Here is a 20,847-nt window from a genome sequence, read left to right as displayed (position 1 = left end):
GCAAAGCATGGGAGGGCTGCAGACAGCCCGATGATCTCATCAAGGCCCCCCGTGAGGAGGGCACAGGGGATTATCAGAGCTTGTAAATGTCAAGTGTCTGCTGAAGGTCAGTGGCCACCCCCTCAGGTGAGGGCAATAACATCCCGCCCACATGAGGTCCTTTGGCTTTGCCCAACTTCTCGTTGTTCTCCCGTTCCTTCCACACTTACTTCAATGTTGAGTTTTTTTTTTATTATTATTTATAGCGGCCTTCCCGACAGGGTGCCTCAGAGTATGTAAAGGCTCCAAATTTATATATTAAAAAAAAAAAAAAAAAAAAAGTCAGACCTTCTTATTTTCTCCCTGTTAATCCAAAGCCAACATCTCCACATCCAGTCTCTTGTTTTGCTCAAATTCTGGGAAATTTTGTATATTTAATCCTCAGGTTTTCATTTAAGGTTCTGCCTGCAGAATTGGCGGGGGGGACTGCAGTGTCTTTGTGACCTTGTTGTACCAGTGTTGGGTGTAGAACAGCTGGGCTCATTGCTCAAGGCAGACACTTGTACAGGAATTGTTTGGCACGATTTGCCAGCCGCAGATTCAACGGACGACTTCCAGTATTTTATACCTTCCGCCTCGCTGGTCAACTAATGGATTTTTAGATCTGCTGCCCGATACTTCCACAGATCTCCATTTACCACCCGCCCAGTGGTATGCACAAACTGACCCACCTCACTGTTGTGAGAGAAAGTTTGTGCATCCTTTGGAATTATCTGCATGAATGGCTCCTGAAATGTGATCCCACCTCCAGCTGTAGTACCCTTGAGAAAGATATTTACCCTGAATTGCTTTAGTAAAAATTACCTACCTGTATAAATGGGTAAATAACTATAAGTAGCTTGGTATTGTAATTTGATTTGGAGAAAAGCATCAGCTAAATGAATAGATGTAAATTCAATGATCCAATGTTCATCTGTGGGGAGCAGCGGTGCGGTGGGTTTGGTCAGTGGTCGCTGTGTGGCAGGTCTGGGGTTCAAGCCCTGCTCGGAATGCCTGCGACGGACTGGTGTCCCGTCCTGGGTGCGTCTCCTCCCCCTTCGGCCTTGCGCCCTGTGTTGCCGGGTTAGGCTCCAGCTCGCCGTGACCCCGCTTGGTTGGTTGGTTGATCTTCATGAAAGCGAATAATGGTCTTATTTAACAGATGCACATTTTATATTTCCATATCATTACTGAACAAATGGTTTAACCAGTCCAGGTCACCAATGGAAACAGAATCTGAACCTAAAAGATAAAGGCATCTTGAAAAGAGGGTAAATTGCAGAACAAAAAAAAAAAGAAAAATAAAAGCAAGTTTGTACTTCTGAAAAAATACATCTAATTGAATATCCAAGATTTTTTTTTTTTTTTGGGTCATGTGAGTCTTGGGGGGGGAACCTCTGGCTGGTGGATATTGGCACCTTTTTCAGTTTTTGTGTGACGCTACAATTTGTCTGCTGTCAAACCAGGCTGTTGGCTGGACTTATCGGAACTTAAGTTACCCACAATCTTGCAGACATGTTCGCCGTGTCTTTGGGGTCCGTTTACTACTCACGATTAGATGTAAACCCCCAGCTTTTCAGTTTTCTGCCCCCTCCCTTTTTGTGCCCCCCAGAGCAGACCATCTCGTCTGGAGCCTCCATACACTGCCTCCTTTGTGCCTTGTCGGCATATTCGCATGTGGTGGAATCTCCTCCCTCCTGGCCTGGGTTCCATCCGTCAGGCCCAGTGTGGACCACGCCAGGTCCAGGCGCCTGCTTCCAAAGAGCAGGAATGACCGTAGGACTTGTCTCACACAGTACTTTCTGTGTATGGGTCACCAGTTGAATGTCCACTCTTGGCTTCTAACGCTTATCTCCATTTGTTCCTTTTGCTTTGGTTGTTTGAAGCTGTGGAAGTGGTTTTTAAATTAGCACTTATATAAAAACAGTGGAAACGTTATGTTCGGTGTGGATGGTGCTCCGGACCTGATTTGGAGCGTAAACCCCTGGGACAGTAGAGCCTCATACAGTAAAATGTGTACAGTTGTGCACCTAGCAGCATTCCTCCTTGTCTTGATTGAATTGTCTTTTTTTTATCTACCTGGAGGTTTTACCAGTAAGATGTGAAAATGCTTGGAAGGATAAGAAACGGGAAGTTTGTGGCAGACCGCTTGTTAATGTCCGTGGTCTCCTGTCTTGGTATATTCACACTTATACGTTTCAGTCTTTTGCCTTGGAGCCTTGGAAGAATCTTTGTTTTTGGCTTTGCTTATGATGTCATTTAGTTTCTTAATTTCAGCTTGGGGGTAATTTGCTTAAATCTTTGTTTTCAGTTACATGTTAGGAATAAGATTACCTTCCCCCCTCTCCGTACACCCGTAAAATTAAGTTTTAATTAAGTCCGCAAGGGTGGAAGCATTTAATTTTTCCACAGGCGTGTTTTTGTGTTTCGCTTCGGTTCTCCTTTGACAGAACAGTTACCACTGACATTTCTGCTTTGTAAAGTGAATGCCAGTCATTCTATAGCGGGAGCAAGTTGAAGGCTGGAGATGGTAAATCTTAATATCTGTATCCTGAGGATATCTTTTTAATAGAACATGGCAGTAAATATAGTGAAGATTTAATCACAAGCTATAGCATTAAGTCAAACATGCTGGAATACTGCACATGCTTTACGTGTAAACACTCCCCCCCCCTTCTAGTACTGAGATCAGGTGCAGGCCTCTAAGGGCTTTGGTTTCCCTGCTGTCTATTGGTCGACTTATTTTGGACTGTTTAGAGATCACTGTGTAGGAAACGCTTCTGATTTTAATTTGTCACTTCTGTGTACATTGTAAATCAGTCGTCATCATTCCAGTGTGTCTAATCTCAGGTTCAGCATTTGCACTGATTTTCCTATTAAAATACTTCTTTCCTTTCAGGATGAAACTGGGGCTTATTTAATAGACCGTGACCCTACATACTTTGGCCCAGTACTCAACTATCTGAGGCATGGCAAGTTGGTTCTCAACAAAGACCTGGCAGAGGAAGGTATGGTCAAAACTGGAATTCCTACATGCTCCGCAATCACATGACAGGATCCCATACAATAAATAGCTGCTGCAAGAGCTTATGAAAATATATACCACCCCCCCACCCCATTGGACAGGCTTATTATTAGAAACAAAGGTAATTGTACTTGTTTATGTGGTCATTTAATTTCCACAACAGGTTTTTTTCGTTCATTGCCTAATATATCTTTCACTCAGCAGAAACTTTCTTCCATAACGAAACCAGCAACTGTGTAAATCTGCTACTTTCTATCACACTAACAGCCCTTAGCAAATAAAGCTGAAATGGTGCATTAAACGCTGTTATTAATTCATTAAGCAGTTAGTTTTCTCCAAAGCTTCTTACCATGTTAAGGTGCTTAGTTATTACCCCATTCATTAAGTAAGGCAATTTTTACTGGTGCAGTTCAGGCTTAATATCCATCAAGGGTACTTCAGCAGGGCTCAGACATTTGGCACAGTGTCTGTGCTTTGCAAAGTGAAAGACACAGGCAGTGATCTCATGTACATTACTTCTTAATTTTGTTCATGGATGTTCACAATAATGGCCAGGTCTCCATTCATGGTACCCTGCCTCTTACTCTGATTCCTGGACAATTAGACACTGCAACTCTGCATTGGGTTAGTGGTTATTGATAGCAAATGAATGCATTAAAATGTAATATTAAGACATGGTATAAGTTTGTTACAAGTGTTGCATTGTTGCCATTTAATTTCATGGCTAAAAATACCTTTTTATTTTGGTATTTCAATTAAATTACCTTTATCACCTGGAAACAGATGAGATTTTTTTTTCCCCCATAAATAACCATAGTTGCCATTACAATTACCTTTCCCATTTGCCTAACAAGGTCAGTTTCCTCTGTGACAATGTTGAATGGGTGTAATTTAACATCTCCCCCCTCCCACCAACTGTCAATGTATAACAATATTATATACATCAGTGTGTTGCAATGCACATAGTGTTCATGTTCATTAGTTATGTTTTAGAATGTATGGTGGTTTGTGTTTTAAGGTGTGTTAGAAGAAGCCGAATTCTACAATATCACATCACTGATAAAACTCATCAAAGAGAAGATCAGGGAGAGGGACTGCAAAACATCACAGGTGAGTTGTCCCGGTGAACATGTCTGTTCTATTCTGTAGATGACTGCCTGGACAGGCTCCTGGGTGTCTCCGAGGCTTTGAGTTCTAACAAGGCATGCATTGCACACAGCCACCCTCCCCTCCCCTCCCGGGGGCAACAGTGGAGTGTGCCTCAGCTGCCATAGTTTGTAATATAAACTGGGCAAGATTATTACCCACGGCAGGGTTTTCCCCCTACAAACCTTGCTAGTCCCAACAGTAATGCAGCCCCCCCAACAAACCACATGTGTTGGCTTGTTTACTTAATAATGTAACTTCAACTCAGCAGTGGCTTAATTTCCTTTAGTACACCTGTGAAGCATCTAGCATTTAATTTACCTTTCGACTAAGACTGCCGTATCACAGAGCACAGCCCTGGGGAAGAGCTTTTTAGGGGAAAAATAAGATCCGTTTCAGCAGCACTATAGCACCTTGTTTCCAAGATGGTAAAAGACATTACAAATTTTGAGTGATATGTGAAATGATTAAAAACAGCTACCGAGTTACGGGTGAAACCCTACGTGAACATCTGCAGAGAGGCCTGGGCTACAGAGGGAAGCTGGGCACGTAAACCTTGATGCAGAAACAATGACACTTGATACGGTTGCTCATAGTTCACAGCTCCACTAGTAATCCTCAGCAAAGTGGAAATTGTAGACACTCTATGAAGTATGGGTTCCTGGGGCCTGAGGAGTTCTCCCACTGCTGTAAGGTCTTGAGCTGTGCATTCATCTGCTCTGCGCAAAAGATGGGAATGAGCTCCTAGTCAACCACTAACTGGTCTTTGCTCCATCGTTGGTGTGTCATGTTTTACCAGGGCTGAAACTTTTTTTTTTCTTTTTTTTTTAATATTTTTTTTTTAAAATATTTCAAATTTTGTGATGTGCTGCTGTAGAAGATTGCGTTCCAGTCAAGCTTGTTTTCCTTTTAAGTAACTAAGATGCCAAAAATGCAGAGGATACATTTAAAATTTGCAATGGATTGGCTCTACCATTTGCTAGTGCAACATGAGCAATGCCTGTTGGGTTCTTTTTCTGGGCTTCTTGAAATATATTAGTTTCTTAAATCACGAAATATAACAGTGTGAGTGATCATCATGATGAGCGTCACAAAGTAACTTTGCTGAAGAGCATCTGGCATCCCCCCCCATGGAGTGCTACTGTTATTCAAGGGTAATCCCATGGAGGCTCTACAGAGGCCCTGGGGGTTACCATCCTTTTTAATCAAATTGGCTACAGTCCAGGGCTGTGATATCCTCAGCAGACCTGGCCAGATGGGGCCAGTTTTGCAAGCATGATCCATTTTTCACAGGCTGGTTGCTAAGCCTTACACACGTACATGTGTGTGTATTGTGTAATTTCACCATACTACTCACTCACCTGGAATTTTCTTCCAGGTCTTAGAGTAGGCAAAGCAGTCTGTTCTGTTGTGGTATGGGTTGGCTCACTGGGCTCTTAGTGGATGATAGAGGGTCCTTATGTAACCCTGGGCCATGTCCTCAGTGGGGTGTCTTCAGCAGTGATGTACTACTTTGCTTCCACGCACAGGTTCCAGTGAAGCATGTCTACAGGGTGTTGCAGTGCCAGGAGGAGGAGCTCACACAGATGGTCTCCACCATGTCAGATGGGTGGAAGTTTGAACAGGTAAACCCCGCCCCCCCAACAGACCTGCCTATTCACACTGGAAACTGGAGAAGTGTTTCTCATTAGAGGGTACATTAGTCAAAGTATGAAACTCTTTCATGCCCATTTTTATGGCAGGTGTTCTTAACCTGTAGGGTCTGCAAAGGGGATAGAGGGAAGTTATGAGGTACCTCTCACGCTTATTGCAGTTGCTTTCCCACTGGATATAATCCTAAAGTTTATAATTAAATAACATTAATTACTTTGTACTTAAATGTATGCCTGTCACTTGCTTATGACTGCATAGTCTTCTATGTCTTGATTGGTTCATTGTTTATACCACCTCCATATTAAATCATTCAGTTCACTTTGAGGTGAGGTGTGAGGGTAAAAATGTAAAAAATCCTTGTGGTAGGGTGACCAAATGCCCCTTAACTCACTGCTGCTGACCTTGAGTTTTAGTAGCTATTACCACTAATGGCTCAGTATAAAGAACACCTACTAAAGTTTCACCCAGGGTTTCTCTACCTTAAAATGTAGACTAAAACTTACTACTGTGGCAAGGATAGTTGGGTTTAAAGGACGCCCAATGAAATTTGCCAAGTATGACATGCTGTTGGTAATGACTGAGCCTGGACAATGACAAGATGTATGCACCCAGACTCAAAGTGTAAACAATACTGCATCTTCTTGGGTGACTTTGGAGAAGCGAACCTATCGCTATTAGCCAAGATCTATTGTTACTTCAGAGAAATGAACTTTACATCTTCGGTATACAAAACCATGCTCCTCTAGCTCAGTGGAACCACCAGAGTCAATGTGCACTTCATGGCTCTAACAGAGTCCTGCTTCATACACAGATACTTTGTTGTATGTGTAGACAATATGGTGCAGTAAGTAGTCTTGTAACACCTAGGTAGTGTGAAAGAACATGGGTTCGATCTCCGCTCAGTCTGTGCAGTTTCTGTGTTCTCTCTGTGTTGCTGTGCGTTCCTTTGTGTACTCTGGTTTCCTCTCACAGTTCAAAAATGTGCTGTTCAGGTGAATTGGTGATGCTCAATTGCCCTTAGCCCCAGCCACTGGGTTATCAATGCTGGTCCCAAGTCCAGCTAAAATGGTGAAGGTTCATGTCGGAAAAGGCATCTGGTCATAAAGTCTCGCTCCAACCACATCTCCAGTTGCTGCAGTACAACAACCAAACTTGGGTTCTCCTGGAAATATGTGCTGTTAAACTGGTGGTGGCGGTAGTAGTGCATAGACAGTGTGTAGAGTGAAGATGGTGTATAATAATTAGAATATTTACACGTGGCCTTCACACAATGTCCATACAGTGAAAAATGACTAACAGCTTGTGTAAATATACACACTCCTATCATATAACAGGTTTATAAATTCAGTGAGATGTCATTTTTACTTAAGGCTACTTTAGTAGGTGTCCTTTGAGTCCTGAATAGAAATGAACTATAAACAGTTGTTGAAATCATCCTGATAGTGTGTTCTTTCAAGAACCAGAGCTGGGGACAGACTGAAGGTACCTGTTAAACTTGTAGTTTTACTTGTGCTGTTTATACGGTTGGGGAGGGGGGGGGGGGACAGTGAGGGATTCAACCTAGAGAAGGTCTTTGAAGTAGGACTTGTGCTCTGGTCTCATTGTAAGGATCCTGTTGCACTGGAAGGTTTAGAAGTGTTGAGCACATTGTCCCACCTCGCTGCTAGCATCATGCTGCCTTGTTCATGTGCCCACAGCCAAATATAAACAGCTTGAATAATATGAACACCCTTACAGTAGTGTAAATAAAGCCTGGCTTGGCTTAATTAAATGGCTTACAAAGTGTCGATGTTGTCAACGTCTTGTTACTTATGGGTGTGCAGCAGTCAGTCGATTGAATACGTTGTCACATGCATGCCCTTACAACACAGTTATGGAAAATATGTGAAGATGGTACAAATGCAGCTATATTTGCTGAAACTGAGTTATGAAACATGCAGAGATTAGAACCACATTTTAGTTTCTGTGATTCCATCAGTATTGTGGTATCTGTTCTACAATCACTGAGTTCCCCGCATAGCTGGGCATGTGTGTAAACTCCTATGAAACGCATCCAGTCGAGGAGTGATGACCCCGTCGCACACCACTGTTCATTTAAAAAGGGGAAAAAAATCTTTAACATGTTGCATTTATTAATTTATCTGACACTCTTCTCAAAAGCACCTTACAATATTGAGCCTTTTAATTATTTACGCATTTATACATTGGGGTAGTTTTGGTACCTTAGCTGATGTTGTACTCATGCATCTGCCTAATATGGCTTTGCTTAGATAGTAAACATTTGAACATGTCAAAAACCTTCTGTCTTTGTGCACCAATTATTTACCCTCCTATATAATATGTAAGGAGCATTTTTGTGTCTTAGTGTACATAAATTTAAGACCCTTTCTCTAACTCTTAATAGACTTTGGTGAAACTTCAATCCATCAAATATCCATTTCAATATAGGGATAATTTTTCCTACACTAACATATACAGTGTCTGCATGAGTGTAATATGGTCCGTTCGTCCGTCCATCCAACCGGGACGAGGCCCCGAGGTCGGCCCAAGACCCGCTGGAGGGATTATATCTCACAGTTGGCCTGGGAACGGCTGGGGATCCCCCAGGTTGAGCTGGAGGAAGTTGCGGGGGACAGGGGCGGCTAGGCCTCTCTGCTCTCCTTGCTGCCGCCGCGACTCTTATAGGATAAGCAGGACAGAAGATGGATGGATGGTGTAATATGGTGCTGAATATAATTAAGCTACCATGTTGTTTTTGAAGATTTATACCATAATTAATAATGAACGTGAGGGTAGCATACAAGTTTGTTTACGTTAAAGCTCATGCCAGCCCTGAGTTAATTATAGTTTCTATAAAATAATGGAGGTTCACCAAAATTAGAACTCCTACTTGCAGGAGCTCTTAAATGGAGGTCCAGCAAATTACAGGCAATTACAAATTTTTTTTTCCCACATTTTATGGTGTCGTGTGATTTCATCTGCATGCCTGCAACATTTGCGTCCAAAGGCAACAGCTGTAACACTATGCTACCAGCTGTCTTTTTCTAAGGATTAAAATACTATGTCAGCTGGCAGTTTGATTGTAGATGAACAAATTTATCAATCATTTGTGCCGTTTGTGACTAATGCTTTGAGACGGTGATTTCTCTGGTTTTGTAATTGATCTAAATTAAAGCCCTTGAGTTTACTAAAGTTTTCCTTCAGGAAATCATGGTCATTCTTTTAGTGTGTGATCTAGCTTGAACTGTGGATGATCTTAATTGTAGTCATCTCTTCATTGTTCTGTGTGTGTGTCTCTGTCTCTGTATGTCTCTCCAAGCCAACTGCCTGCTTCCTTTGTCTTCCTATTAGACCTTTCAGAAAGGTCACCTCAACCTCATACATCTTTGGTCCAATGCATGTCTGTGTCCCCAGCCATGCTTTATTGACCTTGCAGAAAACATTGTATATTTAACATTTTTTATTATGTCAGTTTGCACTGCCGTACAGTTTTATTACATTAAAAAATACTTTTGGTGTTTAGTTTGTGCTATATGTCAGTTTTTTTACAAAAATATTCCACATTCTTGAAATTGGTAAATTTTGGCAAATTTTGCCACCAGGTTCTAAGCACTGAATATTTCAGTATCTTTTAGGATCTGTTGCTTTCTAGAATTCCTTCTAGAATCTTCAAATGGCTGTCATATTTTAGTGCTTTTCTAGAATGTTCCAGTGCATAATATCTATGTACCTTTTTTTTAATGGAGTTTGAATATAGTGTTGTTAATATGAGTCAAAATTCTCATAAGTTCTTGATAAATTTTAGAAAAATAGCTACAGAATCTTGTTTTTACTAAAACTGACACTAGAACTACTGCTATTTATGTAGTCAGTAAACTAATTTTATAATCAACACGAAAAATAAGTCCTTTGAAAAATGTTGCATTATGTAGTTCTGTAGAGCAACGTCGTCCTCTTTTCTTTCGAAATCAGATGTTTCCCTCCGATTGTCCGCTTATACCGTTGCCCCCCCCCCCCCCCATCATCTCCAGGAGGATGTTGCCCCTGTTTTTCCCCAGCTGTTACCTGGTGACTGTACACCTGCTCCATGTTTTTGCATGTGCTCTGCATGACCAGTTTGCCTGTTGATGTGCAAAAACCTGTACGTAATCCTTCAGGCACGTATTGAAACGTGGTGGTTTCCACTCGAGAGAACTGACAGCCGTGGCTTTTCTGTGCATTTGCAGAATGATTCTCCCCCTGTACTCTGGTTGGTTGTTGCAGCTTGTCAGTATAGGCTACGGGCGGGACCACCGGTCCGAGTTTCTGCTGATTGTGTCCAGGGAGGTGAGGGGAGAGGAAGCCGGTTTCCCCGTCCACAGCAGCGAGGTGTGTCTTTGGCGTTCTCTCCCACTGCACCTCGAGGGCACGTTCACTGCATGGCCTGTCCGTCTGCTGCCAGCTCCACCCTGCATAAGCAATCTATTTTTATTCCTTGTTGGGTTTTTCTTTATTCTTTTTAAAGCTTCTCTTTTTCCTTTCGCCTCATCCATTAGAGACGCTTTTCAGACGTGAAAGTCCCCTTTAGTTTTGATTGTCATTTTCCTGTCCCAGATTTCAGTAGCGCTTTGCTTGTATTGTTTGTCACCGTGGTGTGGGGGGACAGTTATGGTTACCTAGAAGCCTTTGTTGGGTAAAATAGCTGTGTGGGACACGACTGCTTTCATGCTAATGTTGTGGCTTCCGATGGTCAGACAGGAAGAAAGGAATGGGGCACAAAGACCACACTCCATGAATAAGGGGCTCTTCTATTCCGAATGCCCCGGGAGCCACGTACCTCTGTTTGTTATGCGTGTTTGTGTGAATTGAGGGCTAGTAAAGCCAGCAGACAATAATGGCTCACAGCACATTAATTTGCAAGAATTAATGAAAGTGGGAGAAATAAAAGTATGTATGAAGGAACCTGGAAGTTTTTTCTCCATCCCCTGCCATGGCTGCATAATCTTTTCTCTCCAGAATGGATGGCTGTGGAAGGAATGCAGCACGCGAGCGTTACTCCTTGAAAATAAGAAACGTCATGATTCTCAGCTTCGCCATTACTGTCTGATCAAGGAGCGGAGCTGCGTTTTATTGTGAGGAAAAGGGCTGGTGCAGTCGTCATCGTCTGTCTGCTGCTCTCACATCAGATCATGGTGTCAGGAGTTGTTGCTAAAATTAGAAAAATTACAGTTTGGAGTGAAGGATAATTATTGCTCCTCAACTTGGTATTATCTGTCTAAGGTGCAGTTGCTTTTTTCTTTTCTTCCCCTCATGAGTTTTCAAATCAACTCGCAAAAGGACAAAAAGACAGGACACACTTTAAGTGAACGGGAAGATCGGCAACATCTACGTGTCGGTATTTGTGTGCCGTGTTAAGAACGCTAGTAAGGCTGTCTTTGATGCTTATGCAAGTTGTAACTTGTCTCAGACTCGGTCTGTTATTTTTTGACTGTAATTATCCTCTTTGTTTACCATGTTTTTAGGCATGGTAAGAAGTAGGAGGCCATTGAGTCATCCCGAATGGTTGGGTGTCCTGTGCCCTGAGTCATTTTCTTAGTGGGTCAGTCATGCAGGGTGTATCCAGAGAGGTGACTGCTTTTCGCCCTCAGTTGATATCCTCGCTAATCCTCTTACTGTGTCAGATGCCTGGAGTCTGCCCTGTTTCTGCCCGCTGCTTCCCTTTGGAGTCCACAAGGTGGTAAAAGGACACAGTACATATAAGGGCGTTGACGTGTTGATTACAAACAAAGGGTTGATGTTGCCATAGGTGTGCTGCTGTTGTGGAACAGTTTGGTGTTTCTACACAACACTCATATGACTCGCCAAAGTCATCCTTAATCCTGCTGGCTGTGTCACAGCAGATGCACCGTGCGGGAAAGGGTGGATTACTGCAGCCGGACTTGGTGACGCCGCACCTGTAAGCTTCCTTCCCAGTTCCTGGCAACCGCACGCTTTTGGCGTGTACATCTGACTTGTGACCGCATTAGTCGTGAGGATGCTAATTTCCTAATGCTGGACAGCATGGTTGGCTCTCTGCTGCATGCATGTTGGTAGCTCCTAAAAGGAGCTTAGCAGTTGGGGCCTTTACCTGGCTCATGCCTCACCTTTCCCACCTCAAAACCTCCTCCGCTCCTTTGCATGCTGGTTTGTTCAGATACTTCTGATACTAATCCTCAATGCAGCAACTCCCTGGGATATGTAAACTGGGGCAAATGTAAATGGGCAGATGCACAACAGATGGCTAGAACTACAGAAATTATTTAAAAGAAAAGTCATTAAATGAGTAAGGACATATTTCCATGTTTATATCGAAGTTATATCTCCTAGGCAGTAGGTGGCAATACTCTTTGCGGTTGATATTTTTAATGTTCCCTTACAGTAGGACCTCAGTTGGGAGATGTCAACTCGATAACCTTTACCCTAGTAAAATCCCCCATAGTAAATGAATGGGAGTACATCAAGGATTTGGGAACATTGCCTACATGTATATAATGGACTTCATAGTTGAGGTAAATGGTATGCATTCATGTTCATTTATTCATTCGACAGCCGCTTTTTGTCGAAACGACGTACGTCTTTGAGAACGATACGAAAAGTGCCTTCGTCAACAGGAGGAGAGATCTGGATGCAGACCCATAGAGTACAGTCAATTTATCACATTCCACCATATGTACCGGTGTACATCGCATGAGTAGCTGCATAAAGGTTTACCCTTTATTTACACGGTTGGGTTAGTCTAAGAAGAGGAGTTATGTATGCTACATAATTCAGTGTGTTGCACTGGCACTTTTCCTGGAATCGTGCTGTGAAAAGTACCTGGTTTGTTTCAAATGACAGTAATGAGCAGTCATGGATCAAGAGCAAAAAGTATCACGATCATTGGTATAGTTTTGAGACCGAATTGTTTGTTTTTTAACTGGCGCAACACAAGGCGCGCTTGGGTTTAACTGAAGGGTCCACCAAGTCAGGGCTTCCAAATTGCTGTGGGTACCTGGCCTCAAAACAGTAAGCTGTCAATTCCATGGATGCTAGAAAGCCTTTTTTTTTTTTGGGGTTGACGCTCAACACTTTTAATGTTGTGGCTTAGTCTTGAAAGTGAATAGAAATCTGTCAGTTTTGTTTGCCAAGGTGTAACTCTATACACTTTAAAGGTTGTTTTTGTTTCTCCACCCCTCTATTTTTGGTCCCCCCTTCATTGGTTATGACCATGTATATGTATTGCTTATGACCTAGTGAGCATATGCCACAACATCTGATTTTCCTTTTTCCCGTCTCTCTCGTTCCCTCGCCGTCTCTAAGCTGGTCAGTATTGGCTCTTCCTACAACTACGGCAATGAAGACCAGGCCGAGTTCCTGTGTGTCGTCTCCAAGGAGCTGCACAACCAGTCGTACGGCACCAGCAGTGAGCCCAGCGAAAAGGCAAAGGTGAGGTTTTTCACCGCTTCATGACCAAAAGCTACAGCTGAGCACAGACTTACCGACTTGTATTTTAAGTAGAGGACTGTAACTCAAGACCTTCTCCAAAATCACCTGCCAAGTTGACTTTTCTTGTGAAATTTTCTTCCTGGACAATTTTTTCTTTTTTTTTTTATTATTATTATTTAAACACACAAGACTGATGCAATTGTGACCTATTCTGTAGAGGTGGTTTTCACTCAAGTGTTGTCACTTCAAACTGTGGACCAGGGTGTCTGCAGGGTGATAGCTGATGAAAGGGACTAGAGGAGGAACTTCAGTGGAATCTGAATGTCCATCGCCATGAACTGTAGACTTACTTAACTGTTGGTGGTTTTTTTTTTTTTTTTTTCTTCTTCCCCTCCTCCTCGTTGTCATGGCTTCAAGCAGATGTGTCAGCTGTAAAACAGAGTACACCTTTGCTACTCTTACCCAGTAAACCACCTGTGGTCTTTCTGTCCTTTCTCCCCCTTGCTCCCAGCATTCATATCATTTGCTCCTCAACGTTGTCATTGTGGTGTTCTTTCTTCTCTTCCTTTCTCCCTTTGCTCTCTGCATGCTGCATGCTCTCTCAGAGTGAGGACGAAGAGACGGATTACGAAATGAATGACTCTGATTAGTTCGGTCTCTTGAGAGCCTATGGTGAGCATTTAGTTGCCCTGCATAGATCCACTGAGATCCATCATAGCTCCTACACTCTGCCAGGCGAACTCGCCTCTGGATGGCCACTACCCACCTTGTTTCCCTGCTGCCTTAACCCGCTCTCTCTCCCTGTGTGTGTTTGTTTTATATATAATATAATAAATAAAATAACCCAAAAGTCTTGGAAGTGGGGGACGGCCTTCCAGGAGCAGGCTTTTACCTGGTAGAAATGAACCCCAAACACAGCCATACATCCCCTCTCCTCAGTGATTAGCTCCTCTTGATGCAGAGCTTGTGCTATAGTACAAATCTTTTTTTTTTTGGTTCCCATAGTCCTCCTTTGCACTGCATTGAGGAAATTTTGAGGGTAGAATTGAGGTCGCCAGTATTCGAATCCCATCACTTGATCCGTAGTCATTGCTTGCTGGATAAATTATGTCCACGCAATAAAGAATAGCCCATGTTGACTGTAAATAAAGTTAAGTCTTTCTCATCTTGCTAAAATGTGCTCTTGTGTAATTTTGCACAGAAGCTGTGAGGAAAATGTGTGTATTAATAGCAAGCGTTTGTTTCCGCAACGGTACTGCTCACTGCGAGATCAACCTTTCCGATTCAGAAATCGCATCACTTCAGCTTTTACAAAATTGTCCAGGGTGTGGTGGAATCCCAGCGGACAGGAAATGGGTAATTTTATTCCGCGTGGTCCACTTTTACACAATGCAGGGCCCTTCTCTCCACCCAGCAGCAGCATTTAATCGTTACATTCCGCTTGATGGCATGAAGGAAAAAAGCTCCTTGCTATCCAGCCTATTGATTGTTTGCATAAAGCAAATAGGACCCCCCCCCCCCCCCCCCCACTGGTTCTGCTTCTTAGGTAATGGAGAGCAGCTTCAGTGTTCAGTAGCTTCCTGTCTGAATCATCTTTTCCAAATAGATCTTCTCTTATGAAGCTTTATTTGATCTTTCTCATTTTGCCATTTTCTGTCTCTTTGACTTTATCATGAACGAGCTGTTAACTGTTAGCTGTTAACAGCTACTAGACGCCTCTCCGCAGGTGACGCTGGAGATGAGATGAAACGAAGTTCAAGAGGATGACGTACATAGCCGACAGCCACCTGCGTCCTTGCCTCGTGCCACCAGAGAGGCTGTTGTCGGACGCGAGCTTAATTGCAAATGGGCCGCACACCACACTTCTCATTAAAAATATGTTTGCGTGTGCATGAGGTCTATTTCCACGACTGCATATTAGGCTGTGAATGTTTACACGGTGAACCAATTAGCCTACTGTGTCTTTCGCTCACTGTTTGTGTAGCCCATGTACAGCCCGGGCACACGGTCTCTTAATTGTAAAGGTTGCGGAGATGCAGAAAGCCAGTGTTATTTAAGCTAAAGATTTTCAGTAGGCCGTGTAACCTGTTTTTTGCAGCACACTTCTACAAACAAGTTTTCTGCCAGCCACTGTGCAGCCAGTTTGTTTTCCAGATGGAACAAAAACAGGGCGGGAGAGGGCATTTGCCAACATGGGAGGAAAGTTGATTTCACAGCTCCTACAAAAAGGTACTGGGTACAGGTGGCAGCAGGTAGTGCAGCGATTAGTCACCGCTGGAGGACTTGGAGATCGCAGGTTCAAATTTCTCCTCCCACTGCAGTGCCCTTAAGCAAGGTACTTGCCCCGAATTACTCCATTAAGCTGTAAATGGGTGTAAGAAGCCTAATAACAGCCAATAACCTGTTACAAGAATGGCCTGTTTGACTTCTATTGGAGTGGTGTGAGGGTTTTATATTGTGTGTGTGTGTGTGTGTGTGTGTGTGTGTGTGTGTGTGTGTGTAAATTTATTGTTCTCTGTATTAGATGAAGATTGCAGATTTTTCCAGAGGAAATGTCTGTCATCAGAGGCTTTAAAACTGAAGTATTGGTGAAAGCAACATACGTTTAACCAGAAAGCTCTTGGTTCTTTGTGAAAGATTGTTCTTTAACCACATTCTTTTGCCACAGCACAGTGATTTGCCTTCATATGCTTAAATGCCAGTCTGTTGTTCATTTGCCCAGTACCTGCAGTATTACTGTATTTTAGTGACATCCTCCAGATAAGAGGGTCTCAGCTGAGCTGGAGGAATGAAGCGTGTGCACATGTGCACACAGTCACACTCACATTTATCTGACACTTTTCTCCAAAGCAACTTGCAATGTTAAGCTAGTTTAGTTATTTACGCATTTATACAGCTGGGTAGTTTTACTGGAGCAGTTGAGGGTAAATATGTTGCTGGAGGTGAGGTTCGAACCTGCCATCTCTGGGCCTGAAGGTAGTAGCTCTGTCCATATCGTTGGCAACACAAAGCCACAAAGGCCTTTGTGCCAAATCCGCATCCAGGAGCTTCATCTGTACCATAATTTGTACTTTGAAAGCAGGTTTACCCTCAGCGCGCAGCAGGTCTGCAGCGAAGCAGTAAAGCTCCAGGCCTGGTTTGTCAGGGTCCTTGATTTATCTTCCTAAGGAGACATTCCCGAGATGGCAAGCATCGCTCTCTCTCCCTTTATGGAGAGACTTTGTGTCTTTATTTGCGCCCTGGCGTTTGCTCGTCAGCCTGCAACGAAAGTTTGATGTGGTGCTTTGTGTTGTGTTCTTACAGATTCTCCAAGAGCGTGGATCTCGAATGTGAGGAGATGGTGTCAAAACCCTAAGAATTTTATTTTGCTGCACACTCCAGGTATAAAGACAAACATATCACTCGGGCGAAGAGTTTTTGCAAGATGGAAGGAACAACGTGCGGTCTTCATTTCCCACACTCCCCTTTTTTATTGTGTGTGTATATAACAGGTCAATTTAGTGACTTTATTGTGCCTGTACAGAAAACTGGACTTTTTTTTTTTCTTTTCTTTTCTAAATGTTAATGGAGAGGTGAACAACTTTTACAGTTCAAACGCAGGAAATATGCATGTCATTTGTAGGTAGCTGAGCAAAGATGGTCATTCTCGGCCAATGATTTACTCAGGGTATCCTGTTAGGTTTTTCTTTTAATCTTCCCTAAACTTGAAAGATCTTGTGAGGGATTTTTAAGTTGTATTTATTTGCTTGGCTTCCAGTTCTAAGAGAGAGGACTTGAGCAGTCGGTCACCTATAGCATTTTGAATTTTGGGACTTTGGGGTTGGGTGTACTCTACAGTTTGGTTTAAAGCTGAAGAGCTTGGATACACTGGGCTGTAAAGAAAGAAAAAATTCTTTTGGGCTTCTTTTAATGAAAATTTGAGCATATTCTTTGTTCCTCTTTGCTTGGGGGAAAAAGAGAATACCTATATATTATGTCTAACTTTAGCCTTTTAGTTTTAGGGGAAAGACTTGTTTTCTGTATTTGAAGAGTTTGGGACACTGCTAGAGAAATGAGATGGTTTGTTTTGCATTTGAGATATACACGTAACATTGCAAAGAACAAAACTTGTTTGGACTTTGGAATTGCACGTTTTGTATACTGTAGAGTAAATGACATGAAGCTGATGTACTGGATCTATCATAAGACTTTCTTTATATATATATTTACACATGTACATGCGTACTTACACATACCTTTTTCATGTTTTTATTTCATTTTGTATGTAAGAGATTTACAAATAACACTGGGCCTTGCGAGCCTGACATGCTGAATTTATTAACCTTTATTTGGACAAACTATACTTTCTTTTGACACCGTTTTGGACTCTGCACAGACATTGACTGTTAAGATGGTTCTGCTGTAAAACTGTTCTTCATATTGATTGAAAGTGAAATCCCTTTTGCCTTGCATGTTTGCACACGCTCTGGAATAGGGTGTGTGTGTGTGTATGCTTTATACACGCCCTTTAAGACATGTGAAGAGATGTACATCTTAAAGAACCTTTGATACTAAAGCTTGGCTGAAACCTACTGCACACTTTGCAAATATGCAAGTTAAAGCGACTGAGCTTGAATAATTTAATATCTTACTTGCTCCAGCCTTACCCGGTGAAAGTTAAGCGTCTAATTTGGAAATTATTTTTGGCGAATTTCCTTAAAGGATATTCAAGGTGTTGCCTTCTCCTAATGACCAAATCCAGTGTCTGAAGTGCAATTTAAACATTGAATTCTCATGGTCAGGGACAAGAAGAACACGTTAACAGCCATGCTTATGTGGTTTAAAATCTTGGAAGCGGGTGGGTATTTTTAAAGGGTGCATGCAACCCCCCAAACACACGCACACGCGCGCACACATATTTAAGGGCTTTTCATTGTTATACAAATTATACAATCTGTGTTGAGGTTCAGCAGAGCAGATGTATGGGCGGAGCCAGGAGATGTTTACATTTGCTGTAGTGTTTCGAAGCCTTCCAATAATGTTGCACACTGTCATTCAACACCACAGCAGACGTGTTCCACATTCGACTCGAGACTCGACCTGTCCACAACTCGGCCGAATTAAAGACGTGTAAATAATGTACTGTGTTCCTCATTTATTACGTATCCGTGTTCCAAATCCAGTTTCTGCCACCCTGCTGTTTCTTGATGCCTGCCATGGAAACGGTTCGAGGAGCTGACACTGTGCGAGAGTCTATATTAAAGGCTAATGAGGTGCTGTCACTCCTCCTCTCGCTCTCGTCTCCCCATGTTTTTCTCTCGCTCTCTCCCCGTATCTCTTGAGACATGGTGCTGGTGTTTGCTGCCCGTCTCCAGTGTTTCCTGGAGCAGAAGAGCATTGGCTGTGGAGCTGCAGCGTCTCCCTGTGGTTGCTTTTCAACGCTGCTGTCCTGCTCCCTTCTGCAGCTGCCTGCAGTTTTCTAAAAAAAATTTTTTTTTTGCATCTGCTGTGGTGGAGAGTATTGCAGTTATATAACCCTGTGTGTGTGCATATTTAGTTCTTGACATTCATTTTTCATTCATGCTCATTAAAAATGAATCCATTATTTAAAGCCACTGCTTGTACCATGTTCATAAGAATTAAGCACTTTTTTCCATTTATGCAATTGTTTCGTAAGCAGTTATTTTCACTGGGAGGTTTTATTTGTTTAAAAATCACACACTTCTGACTACCAAATACAGACTTCTGCTTTAACACGGGTGAAAATAAACTGTAAGAAATCAGAGCACAATGTAAGAGCTCCTAAGAAACTGTTCAGTAGGTGGATTCAGGACTGTGCACCACAAACCTGTCAATCATGGCTAAAACAAGCAATGGAGAGCGTTTTTGAACCCCAGCATAACAAACACTACCATGAAACATTACAAATGGTGAAATGTGTTCATCTGCTTGGAAAGGGTTTGGATTTAACTAAGCTACCATGGTGTAAAAATGCCACATGCTGAGCTGTAAGTCCAAAACTGACTAACGCTCTCTCAGGTGAGCTGCCACCGCAAACGGCGGCTCTGATGGCTTTCGCTTCCACCATGAGCCGCCTTGCCTGCTGTTTTCTGAAGATCAAAAGTACAGCTATGAGCATCAATATCTACAAGCCATCCTTAAGAACCTGTGGACTCAATATGTATTGATTTTACTTCCCAACAAGCTGCAGGGTCCAAGAAGATGTGGCTTGGGATATGAATTCAAATGTATGGTTGGCAGTGAATGAATGATACCATCATAAAATGATCATTATTGGCTGGTATTGTGTCAGTGTACTTTTTTTGCCCTGCACTACGAAAAATTCTACCCAAAGTTTCTGAGAAATATATTTACAGTTTATTTAGGTTGACACACTGGGTAATGCTGGTGCCTAGCAGTTCCTGGACTGTGCGTTTGAATCCTGGTTTATTTTTGCAGTTTGCATTTACTCCCTGGATTCACATGCCCACCCCCATAGTCCAAAAATATGTTTCAACTGTTGACTCTTGCCCTTTAGTGTGTGTGTGTGTGACTGATTTACAACAAATTGGTGTGTACTATTTCTCAGACCCTCATCCTCTGGACAGACTCTGAGTCCCCATGATCATGCACTGGATGAGTGGTTGATGACTATTAAGTTTAGACAAATGTTCAGTGCTGTCTCAAGGAAACTATGGTTCAGTAAAATCTGTGTATCACTGAAAGGTGCATCAGCAGGTCTGCGTGATGTACAAATAGTTTGCAAGAAGGTAATGAGGAAATAACCAAGAATACTAGTTAATTATGCATCTTCTGGTGGGTGCAGTGATTATCAGGGGTGGGTAGTAACAAAAATTTACTATTACCTGCAATTTAAGTAATTTTTTGAAGAAATTGTGTCAAAGTACTTTTTGATTTGAATACTTTTTACTTTTACTCAAGCACATCTGTAAAGGAAAAAAAAAATGTACTCACATTTCTGTCACCCTCTCTTCACACACACACACACACACACACACACACACTTTCAGAACCGCTTGTCCCATACGGGGTCACAGGGAACCGGAGCCTAACCCAGCAACTCAGGGCGCAAGGCTGGAGGGGGAGGGGACACACCCAGGACGGGACGCCAGTCCGTCGCAAGGCACCCCAAGCGGGACTTGAACCCCAGACCCACCGGAGAGCAGGACTGTGGTCCAACCCACTGCGCCACCGCACCCCCACATACCCTCTCTTCATTACTTTTGAATTTTTCCATTTATTCACTTATTACTTTTCATCAAAGCGACTTCCAACAAACGCTGTGTAGTGTTATGAGCCCACACACCTCATTCACCATGGTGACTTACACTGCTAGATACACTACTTACACTGGGTCACTCATCCATACATCAGTGGAGCACACACACGCTATGGGTGAACCTGAACAGCATGTCTTGGACTGTGGGAGGAAACCAGAGCACCCAGAGAAAACCCACACAGACACAGGGAGAACATGTAAATTCCACACAGACTGAGTGGGGATCAAACCCACGTCCTTTTGCACCACCCAGGTGCTGTGACACAGCAGCGCTACTCACTGT

General features: G+C 42.7%; 1 protein-coding gene across 2 annotated transcripts in view; it reads left to right on the top strand.

Moving 5' to 3' along the window:
- Nucleotides 1–18,830, top strand: part of LOC108923896 (BTB/POZ domain-containing protein KCTD5-like) — a 29,604-nt gene extending 10,774 nt beyond the window's left edge. Inside the window, exons 2-7 of one of the 2 annotated variants that reach the window (XM_029246792.1) lie at nt 2,918–3,026; nt 4,062–4,153; nt 5,719–5,814; nt 10,106–10,210; nt 13,160–13,285; nt 16,589–18,830. In XM_029246792.1, coding sequence (XP_029102625.1) covers nt 2,918–3,026; nt 4,062–4,153; nt 5,719–5,814; nt 10,106–10,210; nt 13,160–13,285; nt 16,589–16,618 — 558 coding nt within the window. In that variant the 3' untranslated portion in view covers nt 16,619–18,830. The remainder of the gene's footprint in view (nt 1–2,917; nt 3,027–4,061; nt 4,154–5,718; nt 5,815–10,105; nt 10,211–13,159; nt 13,286–16,588) is intronic. The other variant, XM_029246793.1, reaches the window with a different exon arrangement.
- Nucleotides 18,831–20,847: the final 2,017 nt, after the last annotated feature.

Source organism: Scleropages formosus, chromosome 20 (genome assembly GCF_900964775.1).
Source record: "Scleropages formosus chromosome 20, fSclFor1.1, whole genome shotgun sequence".
In the NCBI taxonomy this organism is placed as follows: Eukaryota; Metazoa; Chordata; class Actinopteri; order Osteoglossiformes; family Osteoglossidae; genus Scleropages; species Scleropages formosus.
The sequence above is the reverse complement of the archived record's forward strand: the minus strand, read 5'-3'. Positions and strand labels throughout refer to the sequence as shown.